The 25,448-nt window shown below is 41.5% G+C and overlaps 1 protein-coding gene across 30 annotated transcripts in view; it reads right to left on the bottom strand.

Moving 5' to 3' along the window:
• The window catches only part of Trol (terribly reduced optic lobes), a 155,335-nt gene that overhangs the window by 14,539 nt on the left and 115,348 nt on the right, over positions 1 to 25,448 (bottom strand). For 13 of the 30 annotated variants that reach the window (XM_071776516.1, XM_071776511.1, XM_071776509.1 and 10 more), the window contains 32 exons: positions 25,330 to 25,446; positions 23,196 to 23,354; positions 21,588 to 21,737; positions 20,609 to 20,719; positions 18,959 to 19,081; positions 15,543 to 15,650; positions 15,108 to 15,254; positions 12,603 to 12,713; positions 12,161 to 12,298; positions 11,646 to 11,915; positions 10,955 to 11,017; positions 10,667 to 10,681; positions 9,612 to 9,839; positions 9,049 to 9,186; positions 8,717 to 8,965; positions 7,442 to 8,315; positions 7,237 to 7,361; positions 6,975 to 7,152; positions 6,687 to 6,897; positions 6,147 to 6,287; positions 5,652 to 5,945; positions 5,372 to 5,574; positions 4,866 to 5,091; positions 4,173 to 4,543; positions 3,726 to 4,008; positions 2,989 to 3,430; positions 2,355 to 2,651; positions 1,639 to 1,769; positions 1,379 to 1,559; positions 1,223 to 1,252; positions 885 to 1,157; positions 163 to 714 (listed from right to left, as the gene is read on the bottom strand). In XM_071776516.1, the coding sequence (XP_071632617.1) occupies positions 163 to 714; positions 885 to 1,157; positions 1,223 to 1,252; positions 1,379 to 1,559; positions 1,639 to 1,769; positions 2,355 to 2,651; positions 2,989 to 3,430; positions 3,726 to 4,008; positions 4,173 to 4,543; positions 4,866 to 5,091; positions 5,372 to 5,574; positions 5,652 to 5,945; positions 6,147 to 6,287; positions 6,687 to 6,897; positions 6,975 to 7,152; positions 7,237 to 7,361; positions 7,442 to 8,315; positions 8,717 to 8,965; positions 9,049 to 9,186; positions 9,612 to 9,839; positions 10,667 to 10,681; positions 10,955 to 11,017; positions 11,646 to 11,915; positions 12,161 to 12,298; positions 12,603 to 12,713; positions 15,108 to 15,254; positions 15,543 to 15,650; positions 18,959 to 19,081; positions 20,609 to 20,719; positions 21,588 to 21,737; positions 23,196 to 23,354; positions 25,330 to 25,446 (6,939 nt within the window). The remainder of the gene's footprint in view (positions 1 to 162; positions 715 to 884; positions 1,158 to 1,222; positions 1,253 to 1,378; positions 1,560 to 1,638; positions 1,770 to 2,354; positions 2,652 to 2,988; positions 3,431 to 3,725; positions 4,009 to 4,172; positions 4,544 to 4,865; positions 5,092 to 5,371; positions 5,575 to 5,651; positions 5,946 to 6,146; positions 6,288 to 6,686; positions 6,898 to 6,974; positions 7,153 to 7,236; positions 7,362 to 7,441; positions 8,316 to 8,716; positions 8,966 to 9,048; positions 9,187 to 9,611; positions 9,840 to 10,666; positions 10,682 to 10,954; positions 11,018 to 11,645; positions 11,916 to 12,160; positions 12,299 to 12,602; positions 12,714 to 15,107; positions 15,255 to 15,542; positions 15,651 to 18,958; positions 19,082 to 20,608; positions 20,720 to 21,587; positions 21,738 to 23,195; positions 23,355 to 25,329; positions 25,447 to 25,448) is intronic. The other 17 variants (XM_071776515.1, XM_071776510.1, XM_071776507.1 and 14 more) reach the window with 13 other exon arrangements.

Raw genomic sequence — 25,448 nt, forward strand, 5'->3', positions numbered from 1 at the left:
TGATGTTGATTGCATTTTCATGCAATTCTGAGAATAAAAGTTTATTTTGTCCAAATATTTTTAAACGTCTTTTTGCTTTGTCATCCGAATATGAATTACTAATATATAAAAGATTCAGAGGGGCGGGTTTTATTTCTTTAAGGTGCTTTATTACGAGCTTACGTTCAACTTCGATGATGGTACTGGCCTCGTAACTGCCCGTGGGGCTAGTAACCCGGCAGATGTATACTCCACGATCGGAGACCTGAGCATTAATGATCCTGAGCGTGTCCCCTACTTGCTGGACACGATTACTCATCGTTTCCGTGTACTTGCTCCATTTCACCTGTAGACCTGGCTCTCCGCTGGTAATACATCGCACCTCGGCCGTCGTGCCCTGGGACACCTCTTGCCGTTCCGGTCTGACCTTGACCGTCGGTGGTTCTCTACGGGGCACTATCGTAATCCTGGCGGTGGTGCTAGTCTCCGTTCCACGAACGCTCGTCGCGGTGCACACGTATATGCTGGAATCGTCGGGGATGGGATTGGTGATCGTCAAGACCCCGTCGCGCTGACTGGCGGTATAAGGAAGCAATCCGCCGGACCTCGTCCAGGTGACGTTCGCATGTTGAGACGGTGTGCAGATCAGTCTGACGACGTCTCCGCTGGTTCCGGTCCATTCGGACGGAGTTATGGTCGGCGGCAAGCCTTGAGGTGGCGGCTTGTTAGGATTGTCTGTAACACAGAACGAATGTCTTCAGTAATAAAGTCACGTGTGAGTCGTAAGTTTCAGATTAACATTATTAAATTAACGTTAATCAGTGTTCAATAATAATTCTCGTATGATTTAAAAGTTTGAGGTACAATCTTGCGACGTCCGAGATACATGAATATTTTGACCGTACCTTGAACGTATAAGATGGTCGTCTTCTCGTCTATCCCAACGTTGTTCCTAGCGACACATTTATACTCAGCTGCGTCGTTCTTCGACGCGGCTGGAAGATTCCATACGCCGTTGTAGAATGTCGCTTCTGGACTCATGCTTCCGTGCACTCGTACCCAGTCCAATTGGGGTAGCGGATTACCAGTGGCTTCGCAGCGGAACTCAACCGGTTCGCCTTCCCTCACTTGCTGATACGATGGATTTATAACAACTCTAGGCTCTACCGGATTGGCTCCTTAAAGAAGACACATAAAATTACGTTTTGTTTCGCGAACAATTTAACACGGTTGTGATTTGTACCTGGTATTTCCAGCAAGTGTTTTGGAAATGCTGCATCCAATAATACAATGTGTAAGAATTAAATAATATTTAACCTTGATTTATCTATTCTCTAACTCATAACGGCGAAGAATATAAGATTACATTGAGCTCTAATGCAATTAAAATTAATCGTACCTCCAACAGTCAGCGTGACTTTCTTATATCCAATGTTTATTCCATCGCTCACTTGGCAGACGTATATGCCGCTATCAGATACCTTCACATCCCTGATGACCAACAATCCACTCGAATCTTCCACGCTCCTGTCAGGCGGTAATTGGCCACCTTCTTTTTCCCACCTGATGTGCACCGAGTCCTATTTTCAACCGTAAATAAAGGATTGCAATTATGCCCACAAGAGAATTTTATAAACAGAGAATTGATGAAGGACTCACGCTATCTTTGGATCTGCCTGTGCAGTGATATCGGACGGTATTTCCGGTGTGGACAATCTGGAATTCCGGTTCCTGTATGTAAACTATGATCCTCGGTGGAGATATCGGGCCCTCCGTAGTAGTGTGTTCGACTGTGAGGAAAATGAAAATAACATTGATTTGAAAACGAACGCGATTTCTTCTCAGTTTTCTCTTATACTATCGTAGGGCTTAACGCGATATGACGAATAACAACAGAAAGATATGGACGATATGGACGATTATTGAATCTTGCAAATCTGTGGATACACTGCAATGAATAAGCGACATTTGTCCGTGACACAGGAATGCAACCACCATCACATTTTGACGAGACATCGTTACAATGATGGTTATTTCGAAGAATGACACATTTGTATTAATTGCTACGATACACATATTTTACTGTACGTCGACAGGACGTCCGTGATACTGAATACCATGTACCAGGGAAAAAAGCCAAGCTTTTCCGCAAATACTAATCCTGCGAAAAAAAAAATTACGGAACTGTGACAAGGACTGCGACCCAAGGAAGTGCCTTCACCAGACTTGGTGACGATCTACGATCTGATAATGATCTACGATGACCTAGCGACAAACGCAGACATGGTTGATGATGATCCGTGTGCTCTCCCTCGCCAATGAATCATCGATGGACGGACAAGATGCGAAAGCTCTCGCTATGTAGTCCGTCAAACCTGGCGTAATCGACGTCACAATCTTGACCAGTTCCCCGCCGCGGTAATTCACGATGTGACATTCCACGTTGCAAGGGGTATGTCCCATATGGACGAACCAAGTGCGGACAGCTCCCTTCTCTGTCTTCATTATCGGACCGATTTCGCCGCTCCGCGCAGTTATGGGAAATCCGTTGAGCGACGACAATTTAAAATAGATGTAAAACGTGTCTGGATAGTCATAGTTGCACGTAAATTGGATCGTGGAGTACGGCTCGACTTCGCCGTGCATGGGCATTAGGCTTACCATGAGTTCACCTGACCACCAACGTGTCGTTATTACTATTCTTAGGCGAGTTTAACGGATTTTTATTATAGTATAATTTCAACGAAAAGATCTCTTGCTCTCACGTTCACAAAAAGATATTCGAAACTAAATTCGACATAATAAATTAGATAAAATAGAATTGACTCTAATTTTTTTTTGCTATTAGAGAGTGATCTATATATGTATATATGTATCCACTATAAATATAATTTAGTCCAATTTACTACTTTTTTTTCTTCAAATTATCTTATCTTTAAACTGAAGTGATTGAAAACTAATGTAATTCTGCATGTAATATTTCAAATATTAAGAAACGCTGTTACTTACCGGTACCACTATCTTGGCAATACTGTCCCGTGAAGCCCGGCAGGCAGTGGCACTTGATATGGCCGGATCTGCTGATCTCGCAGCTCTCTTCGTTCTTGTTGCACGGACAAAGATTGCACGCGCCCAAGTAACTGACAGTCCGGTCGCTGGTGTCCCTGTAATAACCACGAGCGCAGGTTTCGCAGGAGGTGCCCGTGTAACCGGTCGGGCAACGACAAGCCTCGACCTGAGTCGCTCGTCGGTTTCCAATCAAATTCTCCACGGCCGTGTCCATACTGATGTCGCTGATGTATGTTGCGGTCATTCGCTCGCTGTGGGATGCTCGGACCAAAATAGCCTCCAGATTGGAAAGCACGATCATGAGATCCGTCCTGGAAGCGCTGCGCGGTCCTTCGATGGTCAGTCGTCTCCATTCGTGCTCTTTCAACGGAACGGAATAGGTCTGTGAAAGATATACACATGTCACTAATCGCAAAACGTCGAAATTCCAATTTATATTATATAGACATATAGAGCTTGATGCCCTATATTTAATGAAATAAAGTAAATGATAAATGTGTAATGTATTAAATAACAGTGTTTAATTAAATAATGTACAAAGAGATTTTATTAGAATAATTATATGGTCAAAAAATATTTTGTCAAGTGTAATTACTAAATAATATTTGAGTTCAGACATTGAATTCTGCGAGAGATTTCCGGTGAAGTTTATAAAACGTCAGAGAGACTCTACGTACCAGCGGAATCTCGGGTTGAACTTCCACCGGGTTCGTCCAGAACAATGTAATGCCGTTGCCAATCAGTAGAATGTCTTGATCCTTATAACTCTGAGCGCCAGGATACGCGGTGATATGCTGCGTCAAAGTCAAGTTTCCGCCGTAACTCTTAACTTTGTTACCGGTGAAGACGCTCGGTAGCGACCAGAACAGTCTGTGGCTTCTACTATCCGGATATCGATAGCCGATTTCATTCATTGCCACATTTAGCTCGAAGCCGTCGTCGATTATGTCGCGTCTAGTCCTACATAAAAACACGAAATCAAAAAATTCTAATTTTATTTAATATTATATATATGTATAAATTTTATTTATCAGAACAAGACAGAGAAAAAATTAATAAAATTTATTCATGCTTATATTAATTTGAAAAGCTATTCTAGAAAGAAATAAAATGCGTGTACTTACGAATCCGTGAGAGTGAAGCCGTGATGTGAGTCGTATACCCACATCGGTATTTGCTGTACGTACAATGTGCTCTCGTGACATTGATCAGTTACCCCGCTGCAGTAACACTCGATGCATCCATCAATGTTCTCGGCGCGTAATCCGTACGTCGACGGGCGGCATCGATTACATTCTGGACCCTCGACGTTCCTCTTGCACTCGCATCGGCTGTCGACGCAAGAAGCGCCGCGTGAACCAGCCTCGTTGCATCTGCATGGCTCGGGTCTCGGTCTTCCATACGTGCAATCGTTCGGCGTGCCTCGGGTTGCGTCTCCTTCGTATCCCGGTTCGCAGAGCTCGCAGAACTCGCCGGTGGTATGATGAGCGCAATTCTGCCAAGGTTTTCATAGCCAATTTTTACAGCAATTACTTCTAAATATCTATCTGCATATTTATACATAGTTATATTTTTATAAAATTTTAACTTTAGTGCAATTTTCATTTTCAGATTTTATAATTTATAACATATTTATCGATAAGATAAAACAGTATTTTGAAAAAAATACTGCATTTAAATCAAGCGGTTATTGATGCAATATAGCTATTTCGATAAAATTTCTTGTATATAATCCATTAAAAAAAGAGTTCAATTATATTATTAAAATGTAACGTTATCGCTTGATTAAAATGTTTGATTAAAATTGCTTTTATTACCTCGCAAGTGCCACTTTCAGGATCGCACTGATTCGAGTGATTATTACAGTTGCACGCCTCGCAGATGCCTAAGTAGAGACCTTCGATGGCCCGGGTGTAACCAACGTCGCAATCCTCGCACGAAAGTCCTCTGTAGCCGGCGGGGCAAGTACACTCTTCAACTTCAACTGCACGAGCCTTACCTGTGTTGTATTTTTCGGCGGTGTCCAAAGACACGAAGGAGAGTCTGAAGCATATATAACATCGCTTGATAAATCGCGATAATGACCAAGGTCTTGAAATCTTTTGAAGTAAATATGTTTTTAGTTTTATTTTAATAGAACATCAAATAAATCCGCAACTATTGTTTTAAAATATTGGAAATTTTATCCATCTATTTTATAAAAATTCTTATATTCTTTTAAGGAGCTTAGAAGATAATCATTTTTTATTTATTAGTTGTCATTATAATTAAAAATGTAAGATTTGATAATATCAATAATATCAAGAATGTGTAAAGTACTTACGCAGCTTCGTCTGTATGCGTCGTGTAAGTGGCTTTGATTTTGATAGCTCGTACATCCGCTAACGCCATTAGAAGGTGCTCCCTGTCCGCCTGAGTTCCGTCAGTACGTTGCCAATATTGCTCGAGCAATGGCACGGTGAACGATTGCTGGGAGTTAGGCTCGGGAGACTCACGAGAGTAGTAGAGCAAGTTGATGTCGTTAGCCTGTATACATTTTAAGTCATTTCTGTTATATCTTCATCGTCAAGCACGCGGATTAAGACTCGCGAATGTGCACTCACGCTGATTAGTTCGACGTCCGCGGCGTTGTTCCTTGAACTTTGACCGCCCGGAGAGGGCACGTATCTAACGGTGTACTTGAGATTGCCGCCGTAGGATGTTATTTGATCCCCTAGGAAAATGCTGGGCAATTGCCAGTAATATACATCATTGTTACCACGGTTGGGAAACTCGTTGTAAACTATCTCCCTGTTGATGGCGTTCAGATGAATTCCCTCTACAATGTCTGGTCCGTCGGTGCTCTTAGATTCGATTAGAGAGAAACCTCGAATTGAGTTGGTGAACGATACACGAATCTGCAACGTGAGAATAATTTATTTAAAATTTTTATGTTAATCAATTATTATATTTCTATAAAAAAAAGTTGTGTAGAATAGCCGATTTTATGTTTTATGATAAGGTTTTTATAAAATATAAAGTCTCGCTTGTGCAGCTTCTCGTAATAAAAAGACTTTTTTGAAGCAAAGATAAAAACAGATGTGATATCTTTGTCGTACCTCGTTCCTGTACCAGTTGGAGGAGACACATTTGTTGGTGATGCCCATGCAGAAGCAAGCTATGCATCCAAATTGATTTGTGGAGGCCAGATTAAAGGTATTCGCCTTACATTGGTTGCAAGTGAGACCCGTTGCGTATTGCTGAAAGAGGAAATATTAGAGAATAGACAGTGCTTGTCGATCGCGACGTTGTCATTTTTATCCTAAACATCGATCTATTATATATCTACATATATAGAAGAACTGTATAATGTACTTACATTTTTAAAGTTAAAAAGAATCCACGAAAGATGGATGCAAGAACAACAATAAAAATCGTTACGCGAGGTATCTGGGGAATCGCGCAATTTATCCCGCATAGATTTTTTGACGAAGTGTCAGTGGATAAATTGCGCGTTTATTATATTTATTTACAGAAAGAAATCGTTTCTCATGTGAGATTACGTGATTGAGAAAAAACACGCGATTTCTGAGGCATCCTGTACAAAATTACTCGTATGTAACAATAGTAATGGCGCTATTTATCAGCATGCTATATACCTTGCAGTGACATTTTCCGGTGTGAGGATCAGCGTTAGGACTAAGGCTGCCGTTAGGATCACATTGTTGAAGCGGAACGCACATATCTCCGGGAATAAGAGGATTCCCTTGATAACCGACGGCACATTGCTCGCACCTGCGTCCAACGTAGCCAGGAGGACAATCGCACGTGGGTTGGCCGTCAGAACCAAGATGACATGTGCGGGCGAACCTATTTATAATATGTTAACAAATTATGAAAGTGTTTTGATTCAAAACTTATCGCTAAGGTATCCATTCGCGTCTTACTGATTCGACGGGTTGGTAAGCGGGCAAGGACAAATCTGGCAAGGAATGTTCCTCGAAGGATCGCCGTAATATCCCGGAGGGCACGGTGGTTCATCCCTGTAACATTGCCCGAGCCACGGTCCACTTTCGCGTCTCAGATAACCAGGTGCGCAGTGCTCGCAAGACAGACCGGTGTATCCTTGAAGACGATTAAGATAATCAATAAAACAAATGGAATTTGTTTTACTCAAATATCTGATTAATTGTTAAAGAAATATCGTACCAGTAGGACATTGGCATTCCTCGACGAAGGACGCGGTTCCTAGACCGGTGTTTCTTGCATCGGCGGTGTCCACAACGATATTGGTGAGACGAACGTCCAGCTGCGGCGAGTCGTCGTATTTTACTCTAAAACATATCAAAAGTATTAAAAAAAAATTATTCTAATCATTCTTCGTCGTCGGTGATATCCTAGGCTCGATGCATACTTTATAAGAATATTGTCCACGTTCGCCAGCGTCATCATAATATCCTCCCTAGAGGCCAGAACCTCGTTTCTTCCTTGCTGCTTGTACCAATCGCCATAGAAGAACCTGACGGACCTCTCGTTGTCGTAATCCGGCGTTGGCTCTTCACCTTTGTGTATCAGGATGTAATTGTTACCGCTTAGAATGACGGAGGGTGCGTTGTTCGGCGTGCCGTTGCCGCTGTGGCGGATCGAGTATCTTAAATAGCCGCCGTAGGACTTCAATTGACTGCCGTGGTAGGTCTCCGGCAACGCAAAGTAGGGATTGTTGTAGATGTTCAGATCGTTGCTAAAGGACTCTAGCAGCTGAACGCCATCCCGACCGAGCGGACGAATCTGTGATATCTGGTTGCTGACGTCGCCGTGGATCTTAATCGTCGGGACGATCTCGACCGACACGATCTTTTGACGGTCGAACGGCGGCGGGATCTGATAAGTGAAGAGATTGGCGCTGCGGCACTCGGTGGCGACGCCGAAGCAGAAGCACGAGATACACTCCTCGGCGGTCTTCGCCTCGGAATTGAACTTGCCCCTCGGACAGACATTCCCGCGTTCCTTCACGACAACGATGGCATCCGGCACGGCGAAGACGAAGCCACCGACGTTCAACGCCTCGCACGAGTACGCGCCCTGGTCCTCCGGTTGTATGTCCGGACATGTCAGCGTGCCCGTTCCATTGGTGGACACGCTTGTGCATTTCGCGGGAATATGTCCCCAGTTGAGACGCCAGTTGATCTCCGGTATCGGAACGCCGATCGCCGTGCAGGTGAGAACCAGCATGTCGCCCGGCACAAGGACGACCATCGGCGGCGGAGGTTTTATGATGTAAACGGGAGCTGCAAGAACAAATGAGATATAGACATTGTTAATAGTGTTAATAAAAATAGACATTGCTAATAATATTACAATGATCAACAATAGTGACATCTCACACACATTGAATTGTTAATGATAAGAGATAATAAAAGATCCTCTCATAACAGAAGAGATACATTCTAAATATAACTTTCAAAAACTTAACATAGAAACATATTAATAAAATAGTGTAAAATGTATCAAAGTATAAAATATGTACTTGACTTTTAGAAGGCCAATTGATTGATTTTAGAATGTGTTCGACTGTGAAAGTTTTATAGCTACTCCGTCATTTAACTTTCAATCGCAAAACGAAGATCGGCAGACGATCGGCGACAAAATATTGATGCTTCGCGCTCATAAAATTCCCATCGATACTAACAGCATCCAAGTTCGTCGCTGCCGTCCAAGCAGTCACGCTCCATGTCGCAGTGGTAGCTCTTCGGGATACACTGCTTGTTGCTGCTGCAGGCGAACTCGTTGTAACGGCACGGGGATCCCGGGGGAGACGGCGCGCAGTTCTCCTCGTCGCTGTTGTCCGCGCAGTCCTTGTCGCCGTCGCAACGCCACAACTTGCTGACGCACTGCTTATTATTGCAGCGGAACTCGTTGGGCTCGCATCCGTGCGGACCTGTCGAAAAGGACGCGTGAAATTCTCACCATAAAGTATGAATGCCGGATATATCCAGCCTCGTTGGTACCTATCATACTTACTGCATCGCATCTCGTCGGATCCGTCGGTGCAGTCGAATTTACCATCGCAAACGTACGATTTGGGAATACAGTCGCCGTTGCTGCAGGTAGCCTGATCGTACTGGCACACTTGCGGCGGTCTGGTAGCCGGTTGCTCAACTGCGTGATAATTAATTTGTTATTACGCGGCAAATCTTCATTAAAAAGAATTTCGATTTTACCCCGGAAACGAGCGCCTGATTTTTTAGGGGTGATCTTTACATCCCAATTAAAAGCCACTGTTATTAATTACATATTGCATATTTTTGACTATTCTGTATAATTTATTAGTGTTTGAGGACAATTTGTATATAGATTTACTCATTTTCTGAAAAAAGTAAGGAGAAACTAAAAAAATATTTAAAAAAACAAAAGAAGCACATTAAAATTAAGTACTGTGACGTAAGCTTTATTTCTTCGATACTGGGGTGTAAAAATCACCCTAGGCGCCCGTTCCTTGGTAAGTAACGGTTCTCACGGCTGTATCTTATCGCAAAAAAATTCCTCATAGCTGTAAATCGGGAAGGCAAGACAAAAGGACGTACACTTCTCGACGGTGAGGACGACGCTGACTTGACGGCCCGGGGTGGACGGCGGATAACCCACGGCTTCGCAGATGTACGTTCCAGCGTGATCCAGTTGGATGTTGGGTATTTCCAGGCGACCATTGATGTCCCGGCTGCCAGGCGGCAGAGGAAGGCCGTTGCCGCGGACCCAACGTACTCTGGCACGTAGATGACCCTCGTCACGGCATTGGAACACGACCTCGCGACCTGATCGGAACGGTTTTGCATGATATAAATTCCGCTCGAGTTTCGAGAGATTGCACCTTTACGGATCATTACTCCCGCGGTACGTCAAGTGTCCCGTCAGTAAGTGATCGGTAAGCAAGCGGACGTCCCCGTTTCTCAAATTGAGACGATGACGGACAACGTGTTAGTTTTTCAATTCGTGCAACACTTCAGTTTTTCTTAATCGTGTTACTCGATACGCTCGATCTTTGCATGTAGATAGTAAAAAGTAAAACATTCTAGGCAAGGCATCCGGCATAATGAAATCGAGATTCTTCGAGCAAATTAGTGTCAAAAGAGAGTTCTTATTAATAAAATGTAATACACGATCAGGATTAGACACCGGTAATCGAAGAGATTTTATAAATAGTTTTGTAGCCCAAAATTTGCTTGTTCTGAACGACATTAGCTATCATGCACAATTAATATTTGCAAGCATGGCTTCATACGATATTACTAATTGTAATTTTCGGTTATTGATTAAATTGTATATAAAAATTGCATTTCTTAGAAATAAATGTGGTTTTTGTAATTTTATGATTGCAATATGTGTATGTATATCTGCGAAACAAAATGTCAAACATTAAATTATATTTAATAATCAGAGAATTTATCGAAAGTTTTTTTAAGATCAAAATTGTGTTGCTTATCTTGCTTAGAAAAGCGTTTGCAACAGAAGATCATAAAAAGCGATAATACGTATATCACTGAAATAATATTTCCAATTTTGCGCATCTAATGATTCATGAAGATTATTTTAGCCCATTTTAGCATGATTTTTGCAGCTTATACTTTTTGAGAAGTCTTACCTTGCTTCGCCGGGTCTGGCCGAGGCAAGAAAAAAAAATAACAAACACATTCATTAATTAAATTTTCTTTTGGGAGACTCTATAATTTGTCGGCAACGCGGCACTTGTTGCTTACTATTATTTTGTGTTAATTTTTCTCATACCTATAGATAACTAAGATGTTCGATTATTGAGATATTTTTGTTAGGTGATAACTATTGACTACAAAAATTGAAGTTGCAACAAATGCATTTACAACATATCATCAAATCCGTACACAGCTTAATAAAAAGAAACTGTAATACTTACTTTCTTTAATCACTTGTTCACTGGGATACGTCTTCAGTCTAAGATCAGATGTTCCGTCGGTATCTACGCACGAACGACAATAATAAGTCAGTAATAAGTAATGGTAATAGTATCAGAGTAATCATGATTAATGATTAATAAGTGTATATACAGAATCAACGGTCGTGTTATTAACTATGTTAATTTCTACCCGGCACCTCTCCGCATTTTTCGTCTACAAGGAAATGCAATCCTATATTTTTTAATTCAGTTATTAATTTCATATAGAAAATATGATACACAGTGTAATGTCTACCTCTACCATAAACCGCCGCAAGAATCGAAAGAGAGAGCGTTCATAGTACACCCCTCGTATTATTTATTACAAAATAGATATTTGTTATTCTCAGATTAAAAGTGTGTATATTATCGGGTAAAAGCGGAATTGTAATTTAAATGATGGAAATACAATACAGAACTCATTTGCTTGTATCTCATCCGCTGCAAACGGGGGATAATAAATACCTTTTAGTGTTACATAAAACATTACAGTATTACGTTACAGCAGATATTATGTTACGGTGTCATGGATATTTACAAGGTATTATTGATTAGCGCATGGCGTGTTATCGGCCGGCTGTGCGGTCCCCTTTTCCCGAAGGCGGCCTCCGCTCTCCGGATGACTAACTACAGGGGGGGGGGAGGGACTCACAATTATCATAACTGCAATCCATCTCATCGGACATGTCTCTAGGACAGTCGAGCCTTTTGTCGCATCGCTGATGCAGCGGGATGCAATGACCGTCATTGCACATCCATTCGTGCGCGCTGCACCTACTATGATTTCTTTGCGTCGCCCTATAGTGACAGCCCAACTCGTCGCTGTCGTCGTACGGGCAATCGATCCGGCGATCGCAACGTTGGTGTTCAGGTATACAATCGCCGCTCTTGCATCTCCATTCCCCGTGCGAGCATTCGCGATCTTTAGTTTCGTCATTAAATGTGCGAGTGTCATTATGCTGCGTTTTCGCAGAGTTTCTTAGACTATCTTGACGACTAGCCGAGAGTTAAGTCAGGAAGCCGCGTCGTCAATTTTATTAATTCTTATTTAACAATTCAAAGTAGAATTCGCGATCTCGTCTAGCGCTATTATTTGGCGATTTAATATATTTATTTAACGTATTTATATACGAGGGCTGTTATTATTGAAACGTATCGATAACTTACCGCAATTATGCTCATCGGAACCATCTCGGCATTCTGAGATTCCGTTACAGACGGAGGACGATGGAACACACCTTCTATCCGAAATGCACATATATTGATCCGCGGCACATCGACCTGACGGTGATGGTTCTGGCGGCTCTAAAAAAACACAAGTGAAAAGAGATTTAAGAAATATTTTAATTAGATTTAAATTTATTAAAATTAAAAATAAGATTTAAGAGATACAGTTAAAGAACTGCAGTATATTAAACTGCCGTCTCACAGCAACTCTACGTTTATAAGTTATTTCGAAGTTACGTTGATATATACGGATCTGCGTCTGGTTGTGTACCGCGACTTTTCTTTTTTCTTTCATCGATTTTATTAATTTAAAAATTATTAAATATATTATTAAATTATCATTTTTAAAATAACGCGAGTATATTGCTGATTTCCTCCTCACCGCATTCTTCCGGTTCATCGGAACCGTCGGCGCACTCGATGTATCCGTTGCACCTTTGATCGGCGCGGATGCAATCTCCATTGGCGCACTGGAACTGGTCCCGCGAGCATCCTAAAATAAGAATATTGCGTTGCACATTAACGAGACAACCGTGAGTCGTCGGTCCGTTAAAGAAACGATATAGATGAGACACAGATACATGTAAAAGGTCAGCCAATGGAGCCATCATATGTCCGTCATTACTAATCTAAACAATGATCTAACGTCGAAATATAAATACGATGGAGATAAAGAGACTTTCATTACCTAGAAAAGACTGTTAAACGTAATCTAGAACAGAGCTGTCTCACTAGGCGTCCTTTCTAGTTCGCCTCGCCTTTTTTTTTTAGCGGCATACCGTCACCAATTTTGGAGACAGCTTTGGTCCAGAATCTAGACCGTATATCGGGGAATCAGTTCACACAGCACAGAATCGACGAGCTGATGCAACGTTATCTTTACACGTTTTAATCTTTTTATACTGTGTGCACTGATCGTCATCTACGAACACTTATATATAATTCGTCATTCAATATAACTTCAATATGGAACTCAAGAGGAAAGACATTTCTAGTCCATTTATATATATATAATTTACATATAAATTTGTCAATTTCGACCAATGATACACGCGGACGTTATTAAATAATGGCGTCAAATGTCATTTCTTTAAATTATTTTCTTTTCTTTCTGCTGAAATGTAACGTGCAAAAATATACAGGTGAAAAATGTACTTTCCTCGTGATATGTGCATGCCAAATAGGATTTATATACCAAACGTTCTACCTACGAGAAAAATAAACGATCTAAATTTTACGTCAGGCAGAGATGCACTATTGTTTATAAAGATGCGCCGGGTAATAAGTAATATAAGACTGCGATTATAAGTTTCAGAAATATAATCAAGTCTCTACTGGAACAACCTACACATCTTCTATTCAGCTGCTAACACAGATTGGCAGAAAAGGACATAGATCTAAGAGAATCTGGTGCTTTCGGGTACTTAAAAATATCTCGCGGATAAGAATTTTGACATTTAAATGGACCAGACAAAATGTTTAAGAAAAATACCAATAACTTATGAAAAGAATAAATTTACAGAGAAATGTCACAGAAATTTATTCAAGAATTGGAACATTGGGAATATTTATTACAAACTGAAAATCGAATCAGTTAAAATCAGTTTTCCAATAGTGAAATAACGCGACAACCAAAATACCATTAAAATGATAATTATTAAAAAGAATATAGACAGAACTAATTTTCTCTTTTGCATAAAACTTATTTATGTTATTCACGCCGACAGTATAATGCCAATATAAATTCATAAATACACGAAAAATTGTTCGTACGTCGAGGCATCGACGTACGAACGACTTCTTCGCCGTAGTCGCGAAATTTGATCAACGGGGCCGCGTGTCGGGGGAGAGAGAAAACGGAATCGCGCGAGACTTCGACGCGTGGGGTGTGCGTGTCACCAGATTTTCGAGATCTACAAATAATCTAACCGAAGCAGTACTGTTCGTCGGTAAAGTCGCGGCAATCGTAGAAATGGTCGCAGTGGTGGGTTTCGGGGATGCAAGTGCCGTCGGCGCAAACAAAATCATCCGGAGCACAACTCCTCGGCGTGCTCAGATTTGTCGGCGGCACATCAGCATTTGCATCTGTGTCTGGGCTGTAAGCCGCGTTATCGTCCGGATTCACACCGGCTACCACCCCCGGCGTCTCTGGACGCCCCCTCGAGGAGGCACCCTCCGAGGCGTCTACACCTAGAAGTAACTCAATCTGAGCTGCGCTGTATCAACGCGGTCGTGTGTTCGGTGTTGATGTATTGGCGACGCGGCCGCAACTCGTGTACGGCCGTATACGCCCGAAAATCTCGAGGATAAAAAGCCCTCTTCTCGCCGGGGACGCGTATACGCGTAATCAGGACTTAAAGCGAGCCCGGATGCAATAAAGTAGTTTCTGAGACAAGCACACGCGGTTGCGTCGTGCTTTATTCACATATCCCAAGTATCATCTTCCCCTCGGACTCGAATCTTGGAAGTAAGATTTATTTAGACGGACGATTTTGAAAGAGGCAAGGCTACGCGCGGCTTACGGAGATTACCACCATAATAATAACTTGCTCGTTGCGCAAAGTATATAACCGAGGGATTAAATTTTAAACCTCGCCCGAGAAATTATTTATTCAACGCTATATACATGTGTTGGCAATGACACGAGGCTAAATAAACCGAGGAAAAAGACTTGCGTGTCCTCGAATCCACGCGCCCATTTTAAGTCCTGGCTCACGAATACGTTCCGATGGCTAAATCGATATAGGCCTGAATTCCGTATCCATCCTCTGAATATTTTATCGATAAGGATCGTTCTCTCGGACCTAGATTAACTCATCTTTACGGTGAAGACAATCGCAGGGGGATATCGCGGCCGGATGCGCCGATTTCCCGTAGATTGGCTTACCTCGATGGCAATTAATCTCGTCCTCGTCGCGCGGACAATCCGCACGTCCGTCGCACACTGCAGCTCGAGGTATGCAGCTGCCGTCGCTGCAGGTGAAGTCGTCGGGGTGGCATTCTTGGCCTGAACCGCCGGTCTCTCCGCTATCCGCTGTAAAAAATGGAAACGACCGACACCGCGGTTTATTCGAAGCTGCGATTTTTGAATAAAAATTCGCCGAACAGAGAAAAGAATTTTCCATAAATATCTGACCAATGAAAAACCTCGGGTTGACACTTCGAATTTTAAAATACACATAGATATACTTTATTTAAAAAATATCCCACGTAACAGGGTGTATAGGGTGCTTTATAAAATATTTGAATGTATACGTCGAACACATAACAAGTTTCGGTTGAGGTAGCGGAAAAATGTATCTATATCCAAAGATATCCTTACGGCAATTTCGTTCGTCACTATCGTCGAGGCAGTCGACATTGTGGTCGCAGAAGAAGTCCTTATTGATGCAGACGCCATTGTCGCAGGGTAGTTGACCGGCGGGGCAGTCTGCAAAAACCAATCAACTCCGTTGAATGGCAAATAAGGGCGGGGAGGGGACGCAAACGATACGCGCGGAAAGATCCTTTTGTACACGTGTGAACGGAGTACGAAGCGACAATGTGCACAATGTGGCACATTTGTGCAATAACAATCATTCCGCGGGCGGCCATTCTTCCTGTCTCGCCAGGTCATCGAGGCGAGGTGCCGCGGAAGAATACCACCCCCTCGGTATGAGTCAGCCGGAAAAAACATTGCGAACACCTCGGCTTCGATGTGTGCAATGCAGGCGTGTTAAACCCTCACCCCTTGCACGGAGGAAATTAGATGCGCGAGGCTGACCAAGTGCCTTCGATAATTATCGATCGCTAAAGAGTCCCGCGAGAGGTGGTGCTTCCTCCTGCGATGGACGAGGGGCGATAAAAAGTGCGCCGGAGCGCACACCTCGTCAAATAAATATCGTGCACATTGCCGCGTGGTCGTATTATCTCAAGAAACACGGAGACGGCGCCGCGCGCGATGCCGCGTGCACGCATTCACCTCGGTTGATTAAACGACAATCACCGAGAGAGAACAAAATTGTTAAAAGGCCGTATAATTTTCAGACGTTCCGATCTATATAATTTCGCGTGGTCGTGCCATATTTCGCTAAACCGTATCGTAATCTGAGAAATTTATAGTAACACGAACCCCGCGTATAAATGTCGTTTTACAATTTATATTAAACCCAGTCCCACTTGGACCTTTTCACGGGGAACGCGTGTGCGGCCTTTTTTTCTATATATTAATAAACAGGTTAAACTTAGTTTCTCAAACGTGGCAGAGGACCACCGCGCAAAACGTGACATTTACAAAAGTTCGCGTTACGTCAGTCGCGAGCTTTTAACGCGCTGTATACGGGAACGGCAGCGGAGCGCGGTTTGTGCACGCGTCAGCGCGCGGCGTGGAAAATTGCGGAGACGTAAATAACCGGAGGTAAAAGGGTATCAGAGAAAGGTATATATACATATGCAATTTGTATACACTGATATATATATATAGATATGTATATATACAAGTAGATGCGCAATTCAAAGATCAGGCAACCTGGTGCTGAAAATAGACGGATAGATAGTAAATAGATACAGATAGACAAGTATAGAAAGACAGAGAGAAGTGAAGAATAGGTAGAGTTAGTTCGATCCCATCCATAATCGATGCAAAATGCATGTCAAGAAGTCAGAGCGCGTAATCAAGATGTATGTTATGTACGCAAGTATATGTTATTGAGTATCCAATATCCAAGGCACAAACAGCTATATAAGAACCAAGACACAGTGAAATATACGAGTGAGACCGGTAAATGTAAGAATATAACAATGATAACGATGAACCGGTCGTTTCTTAATTATCGACTTGTCCCTCAAGATCTTTATTGTTATCTCATTGTGTCTCGACTAAAATGTAACAAGATACGTATAATGCTAAAACATAAAAAGAGAAATCGTTGACCACATATCAAAGGGAGAGACGAATCGAAAGGGATTTACTTTCGGGAATTCATTTCTCGGGAAGTTACGAATCTCCAAACTGCGAAACGGGAAACTTGGCTTTATCATTGTTTGTATTCGGGTGTTCCTATTCCTCTCTCTTCATTTCATTCCATTGTAGCTATACTGATATTTTCAGAGCGCAATTAAAGATTTGTAAAATAACTTGTTTATTCTCGGCGAAGAAAACGTTGAAGCTAATTCCCACGTTCGCCACTTTAATCACGTTGCTAAGTCAGTGCGACGATAAAGAGGATTAGGAAGGTATTCGAACACTTCGAAAGCAATTCCCGAGTTCCGCGGTCGGCAGTCGAGTTTCGCGGGAATGAATCCCCCGACGAATTGATTTCTCGATTCATCCGTCCATTGACAGAGTCGTTCCAGAGGTGACTACTGGACTACGACAAGTGATGCCGCGACACGTCGGTATTTCGAGTTAATGGCCAGTCAACGTCCGGCTAAAACGTGCCCGAACGGTCGATACAGGGCGACGAAATGAGATTAACAGCTTCCGCGTACGTGTGTACACGCCCGTGCGCCCGTATTAGTTACACAGCCTCTTAATTGCCGACTTGAACACCGACGTGCGCGCGACAAGTCGTACGAGCCGGCCGGCGGCACCGTCGCAGTTGCCGCCTGCTGCAATTGCTGCAGCTGCAGGAGCCTTCGCGTAACCGTCGTTTATTAACGTCTCGCACGATCGACATCTCGCGTGAGAGATTCGCGGAGAAGTCGATCGTGTATGACAAGTGTCTTACTCAGAAGATCGGCTGAACGCCCGATTGGATTTCGATTGAGCTTCGCATGCTGCATCTTTCTGCCTTTGTCTTTGTCTCGCCGTGCAAGCGAAACGACGCGAAAGGTGGAGCACGCAAACTTACCCTTCAGAAACTAAGTCTGCGATTTTTGTCTCGCGATAATACGCGCGAGAGCGGAAAAGCCAATTTCGCCATGTTAGAATTGAGGAACTTTATTGACAAAGATAAAGAAAACGAAATGAAGATTTGAAATGGAAATAAGCTCAAGTGCCGAGAAATGAAGAGAGACAAGTTTGACAGTCGCGGCACTTGATCCTGTATCTATTTCAAGCCTTCGAACACTGAAACACACATCATTGAGCACCTTTTTAGTAACATTACGATGAAATCACGCAAAAATGATTCACGAGCAAATGAATTGGCAATCGGTCGCATTCATTCACTGTTAATTCGCTAAGAATAAGTATCATATGCCCATAACAAGAATACCATACGTCGCAGGAAGTATTATGACCCATGATGAGAATGCTGATGGAAAATAGTTCAGAGGGGCAAAAGAGGAGGAAGTAATGTTATGGAGAGAGAGAGAGAGATTAAGAATAGAATAGCGCATGGAGAAAAATTACCATTTCGATTGATACTATAACTATAATTACAGAGTCTATTTGTGCTATCAAATCTCGTTGACTAATTGTTAAATTAACGGTAAGCTTTCTTCGTGCGGACTATCATCAACATAAGTAATGCGCTAAGAAGGACACAGACCTAAGTAACAAAATGCAAGTGTCCAATGTGACTAAAAAAAAAAAACGACGAAATTAATGAAGAATTTCATAATAAATAGCTTTGACTTGTGCTCTAACTTGTAGATAATGCAACACTATCGAAGATACTGCTATGTCATTCAAGTAAAAGGTAACTAAAAAGCAGCACCTTCAGTCGGAACTACTATATCAAGTCGTGATTCCAGGCGTGTGGCTTAGGTCTATATCGTCCTCGGCACGTGAAATAAAGCAAAATTAAAAATCACTGTTACGAGGGCAATTGATCTCGTCGGAGCCGTCCAAGCAATGCGGCCGGCCATCGCAACGTCTCTTAATGTCGAGGCACAATCCATCGTTGCATCGAAACCACCCAGCCGGACATTCGGTTACTACAATAATTACCAAGTTCCATGTCGAGTATTATCGTGCATGCTACCCATACGGGGGGGGGGGGCAGGGAGAGAGAATAAAAAATGGCCTTACCACTGCAGGGTCCCGTATTTGCTCAAGATAATCGAATAACGTGTAAGACTAGAGAAACTGACACACGTATGACAATAACTTATTTTGTTAACACTTGGGTAATCGCAACGGTATGCAAATTGCTTTAATTCTTTCACTTGTAGCTGACGGAGATAATGCAAGAAGGGAAATACCTATATTTCAACAAATATTGATCTTACAGTGTACCGTTATTCAGATTTCTCTTTATAATCCTTTCCTCGAAGGATAAAACCTCGCACATAGCATTAAATATAATATATATAAAAATAATAAAATTCGAAATTAAGCGACCCGACTGGCCAGTTCAGATTTATTCTAACTCACGGTGAGTTTAATGTAAACTGGCCAGTCGGGTCGCTTAATTACGGATTTTATGATTTTTATTTATTTACTAGCAAATTTATTTATTACCATTGATAATATATATACTTCTCAATTATATGTATTTATTGAAAAAATTATTCAGTTTGATTTATCTTCTCGAAGAGATTTCTATCAACGATACTGTTAGACCGATAAAGATAATGAGTAATAAAGTCTCTACGATTATTTGAGTGTTAAACACAAACGTGGGGATGCTCGCGTGAATTATTACGCGTTTCTTATCATACGCAATAGACGCTGCTTGTCACCCTTGTTAGTCGTATATTATTGTACTTTGCCGAGTACACCAGCCACTCTGCTCTAATAAGTTTCTAAGGCAAAGTGTACAGTAGAACGGTCAATCCTCACGTGAACTCATCGGGATATTCACTCTTCTTGCATCGTCCAATTAATATTATCGTGATCTACTTACGGGAGTTTTTTTATCATGCGCTTCCGAATATTCATACACACCCGGTTATATTCCCAGAGAGACACGTGCGCCATACTTATAAAATGCAACATGCGAGACTCCTTTTGCAAAAGAAGAATGCGATGTCGAGTAAAAAATCGTTCCATGCAGAGTATTATAAGTTTTGATGTGGGGATTTTAGGATTTTAACGACACTCAATAACAAATACACTCAAATATGCTCTTGGCTCGAGATATTCAGATTAAGATGGGAATAATGATGCTGTTATTGTATAACGAACAAAAACAGTTAATTTGTACACAAGTCATAAAAATAAAGTAATTAATTTTCCATTACTCTATGCAGGCATTAATTAAGATAGGAGATACATTATTAGATAATTCAAATTTGAATTTCGTAACATGCCGTATAATTAATATCACATCTGAGTGGATAAGAAATCATTCGAGGATTCTAGCGAATCATGAATAAATGGGGACCTGCGATACTCTTCTCGTAAGAGGGGGATGTAAATCTGTAAAAGTTTTGCAGCGTGCGACTGTGGCTAACGAGCAAGAGCAGTGAGAAGGCCATTTTTGTGGACGATTGCGGGCGAAAGCTATGTCATATAATTACCACATCGATCCTCATCGGATCCGTCGCTGCACTGCGTTATCCCGTCGCACCTTTGGTTTTCTGGCAAGCATTCGCCACTGGCGCACTTCCACTCGGCAGGTGTGCACACCCCTTTATGACACAGACATGAAAGCTCTCGCAGAAAGCATTTGGGATTGGGGAATAATGAGGAATCATCAACGGTATCATTATAATCAACGTCACTTAAGCATGCGTCGCGTTGAATAAAATTAATGAAAATTTCGATGGAGACAGAAAAAAGTTTCAATTAAATTATCAAACAGGATTAAAGAAATTGTTCAAATATAAAAATTTTATAACATTCAAAAATTATTAGAAATTATATAAATCTTCAGGGAAGTTATTGGAATAAAATAATTATTGAAAATTTATAAGTCTTCGCGCTATGTCAGTTATAAGTATGTAATTAATTTGAATGGCATTACTGAATATTCGTGGAAATATTGAGCTATCAGTAATAAATATTTAGATTGAATTGTCGATGGGGCAAGCATTATTGATATATAAGTAGAGATTTTGACATCGCATTCGATAAAGCAATATATTTCTACGCGGAAAATACTGAATAAAATTCATCTCACACGTTTCTTAATATAACTTTTGACGATATTAAAAATAATTAAAATTACAGAAACAGAAAAGGAAGACAGAGCATTTTCTTATTAATATAAAAAAAATTATGTCAACTTATTTAGAACGATTGTCTCAATATTGTATTGAAAAAGAATATTAGCGAATCATTATAAATATAGATATTAAAATGAAATCATATATAAAGATTTTTTATTTAACCGGCAAAAAAGTGGTTTCCTCGGGCTTGTAAGATCAGGAACCGTTCGTCATCGTTAATATGAGTATGCGCGGCGAGAGGAAATCAGGAAACATTTGTCATCGTTAATACGAGTATGCGGAAAGGAGAGGAAGAGGATGGGCTGTGAGAACGAGGTAAAGCCCTTACCGCAGCCCCGTTCGTCGCTGCCGTCGAGGCAGTCGAAGATATTGTCGCATTTACGCCGTAGAAGAACGCAACTGCCGTCATCGCAGCGCATCTCCTTCCTCGGATCGCATTCCCTCCTGCGTTCGGGTGTCCAGCGTGGATCGAGCGGGTCTGGGCGCACACACACACACATACACACATAGGCACATAGGCACATTCAAGGGAAATTCGCAGCGGAGAGAAAGGAGCATCGAGCGGCCAGAGATAAAATTTAAAGACACACCCGCAGCGAAACGTAATGCACTTACTTTTCTATCATACAAATGCAACCATAATGCAACTGAGAGTGATGCAACGAAGAAACTAAAAGGAGGATATGCAGTCCGCAAGCAGAATCATACAAACGTTGCTGTGTAAAAGTGCCTTTTGATCGAGCTCCCCAAATTTTCTACCCTTGATCTTTTTATTATCCCATCGGCAATTAGCGGACTGCCGCTGGGAAGAATATTAAAGTTCGCACAGGGAAAGAAATATTCAAACACACGATTAAGGGCACTTTTATCAAGCACCGTCATCTGCGTCCGAGCACACAAGTTCGTGCGTAATGCAGCTACTTGTATATCAATGCATATATAGCGTATATATCTGCAGGTTGCCTTTATAACGCGCGATTTGCGGCGCGGACGGGCCGTGAGTACCGTCGACGATCACCGTGAATCTTCCGTATACACGGGGATTCGCGGGGTAATACGTTTCCGGTGTGTTCCGACCCTTCCGCACTCGGGTGGTACGATAAAATAGAGCCGTTGTCGAGAACTCGGGTTTGTTGAAGAACGGAAGGAAAAAAAAAAGAAAGAAAGACAAAAGTGGAAAGGAAAAGAAATACTTCTACATCTTCAATAAGTTGCCTCGATAAAGTTTAGCAGTCGCGTCTCGTAAGTATATATTCTCCCGGTCCGGTAAAACGAATGTTACAATGGCCGTCGGGGTCTTTAGAGAAGCAACAAGACGAAGAATCGCTTTCTCGACCACGGTCGTAACGATTGATCGTGAGAAATGCACAATGAAATACAACCATCGTCGAGTGTGTAACCGCTCGGGCAGGTAGATCCACTTGTCCCGCGTAAATAAGAGTTCCTTAAGAGGATTCGACCGAAACCAAACATTACGGACCTCGGAAGGCGAAGGCGGACAACTTACTCGCAACACCGAAGCCCGAAGATATTTTTCAAATCTCCCATTTTTACTCTTTAACTTCTCGCAGCGAACAAGGCTGCGTAGAATGCAAGCAACTGTGTATAAGCAACTGAAACCAATCGCGTTTGTGAGGAAAAAACATTTAAATAATTATACAAAGTAAAATAATATAGAAAACTATCATCGATAGCTACGATAATTTTTTTTTACAACATAAACACGCGTTCGATTTTAATGTATCTCCAACAAAAGCACGAAAATAAATTCGCTATTTTATTATTACTTTTACACAATTTTTTATACGATTGAGTTGATAGAAGATTTCGATCGTTTATACAAAGGAATCGAAGTAGCGATAGCGGGCACACGCCAGACGAGGTTGCACGAATGTATTATGAACGAAGCGATGGACACATTGAAAAAGGAGCGTACTGGTGGTAGGCGAAGTGGTGTGTGTAGTGTCGTTAGCGGACGGAGGGCAGTTCTCGTCGCTGTGATCTGGACAATCCGGATAGCCGTCGCACCTGTAGACGTCCTCGATGCACTTGTTCCCGGTGGCGCATTTGAACTGGTTAGGCGTGCATTCCCGCTCTGTATTTTGTTTTGTTCAGCGAACATATGCGCAAAGAACACACACATTTTTACACATATATACAATCACTCCGTGTACATATACGTATACTAGATCGAAGCGGAAAGCGCGCCGCACACACGCATTGACGTGTCCCGACGACGTGACTCGGTCGTCGGTCTCGAGTTTTTTTTTCCTCGAGATTTTCCTTTACTTTAATTGATAGCCTCTGCTGTCTGTTGTCACATCGCGAAAAGCGAAAAAAGCTGCTTCTGGGTCAACGAGAGCGTTATTTAACGGTTATTTTACGATTTGCGGGATATAGATGAGGGAGAATTGAGAAATTATTTTCGACTCACGTTTACGGAGCACGAGCCCATCCTCTGTGCCGAGTCGGATGAAACGCTCGTGAAAAATTACTCGCTGTATCGGTTAATGCGAATTACGATGTCGCGTGCAACGGGCGAAAAATGTGTCGTGACGATAAATGTATAGCTTTCCTTTCGCGATCGACCATAGTTTTGCGGGAGGATACACGATTATTAAGCTCCCCCGTAAATGTATATAATAGTCCCCTATTATGATGTCGTTTGTCAGCCGACGGGGTATTCCGGTATTTAGAATCAAACTTCGCGGAAAGAATCGTGGTTTCCATGCCACATTGAATAATACTTGCGCGTTTTCGCAGCGAAATTCAATAGAAAAATTCGCGGCTTGGATACGAATGAGAAATCATTTGAGCGGATTGAATTTATATGTTAAAATATTATATTAAATTTTTTTACGTTTAACATATCGTAATGATTGAATTGTCCTGATATTAATAAAGATTATGTTACCTCATAAATTAATCGTATTTTATTAAAAATTACGTTTGTTCTCTACAAAAATTATATACTCGAAATAATTGGCACTGTTTGCATCTTCTACAGAAAAATTCGTAGGGTAATTGGAAATGCGTTAAGGATAATGATAAAGTTATTTATATAATTATATTATAGATCGTATGTGCTGTGACATTAAACGCAGATTTCACTCACACGTTTTATTTAATATGATTTTTATTTCCAATTGAATTATAAATAATATAATTGTCAAAACAACGTTTATGACAATTATTAATTTTAAAATTGATATTTTTTTTACAAATTTCTATATACACAAAGACTAATGTATTAATTGAAACGTGTCACGTGTATTTGAAATCTGCGATTAAAATTGTTGGCTCTGGTTACTTTAGCGTTGGATCCGAATTCAAGCTCTGTAATTAGGATCTAATCAACGCGGAACAAGTCCGTGATTAAATCCAACGAGGTGAAATTATTAAGCGATTGGTCCAATGGGCAAGCGTTATGGGTGCAAGTTAAGCAAGGTCTCGGAAATAAAAACAGAGTGGCGAAAGAGAGAAAGAATCATAATTCACATTCTTGTGTTCAAATCAGATATAGTGCATCTCTTTAATCGTCAACAAATTATCTCAATCCAGACTCAATAATGAAGAACGTAATTACGGAACAATAAAACGTTCTGAATAGCGTTCTTTTCCCAGAACTCTTCATCATTAAAACTTCATTTAAAAAAGGATTAACAGGAATAAAATTATTAATAAAATCGTTTATTACGTAATTTCAACGATGGCCACAGAATATTTTGCCCAAACCGCCTATCGAATCGAATGCCATAACAGTGCGAATAAATAATTCGCGCCAATTATTCGAAATCAATTTCTGCCCGTTTGTAAAATTCCATCGCGCCGTTTGTTATTGTTCGCGTAACGATACCGATAAAACGCAGCGAAAATATTATGTTTCACTTCCAAAAATTTTTTTTAAAGCTCGAGTTGCATTAAACGTCAAAAAACATTGATTGATATTACGCTAGCACGGCTAGCAAGTCATCCATGCACTACCTATCCTCTTTTTCATTCAGATTCTCTCTCTTTCTCTCTCTGTCTTTCGACACCGAGTAGCGTGAAAGGTATACATGGTTATGTACCGCAATTAAGCTCGTCTTCTGCCCTGGGGCAGTCGTCGAATCCGTTACAGACCGAGCTCTTCGGTATGCAAGAGCCATCCCCGCAGGTGAAGTCCGTGGAAGGGCATGGGGCCAAACCT

The sequence above is a fragment of the Temnothorax longispinosus genome, chromosome 4 (genome assembly GCF_030848805.1).
Source record: "Temnothorax longispinosus isolate EJ_2023e chromosome 4, Tlon_JGU_v1, whole genome shotgun sequence".
Taxonomy (NCBI): domain Eukaryota; kingdom Metazoa; phylum Arthropoda; class Insecta; order Hymenoptera; family Formicidae; genus Temnothorax; species Temnothorax longispinosus.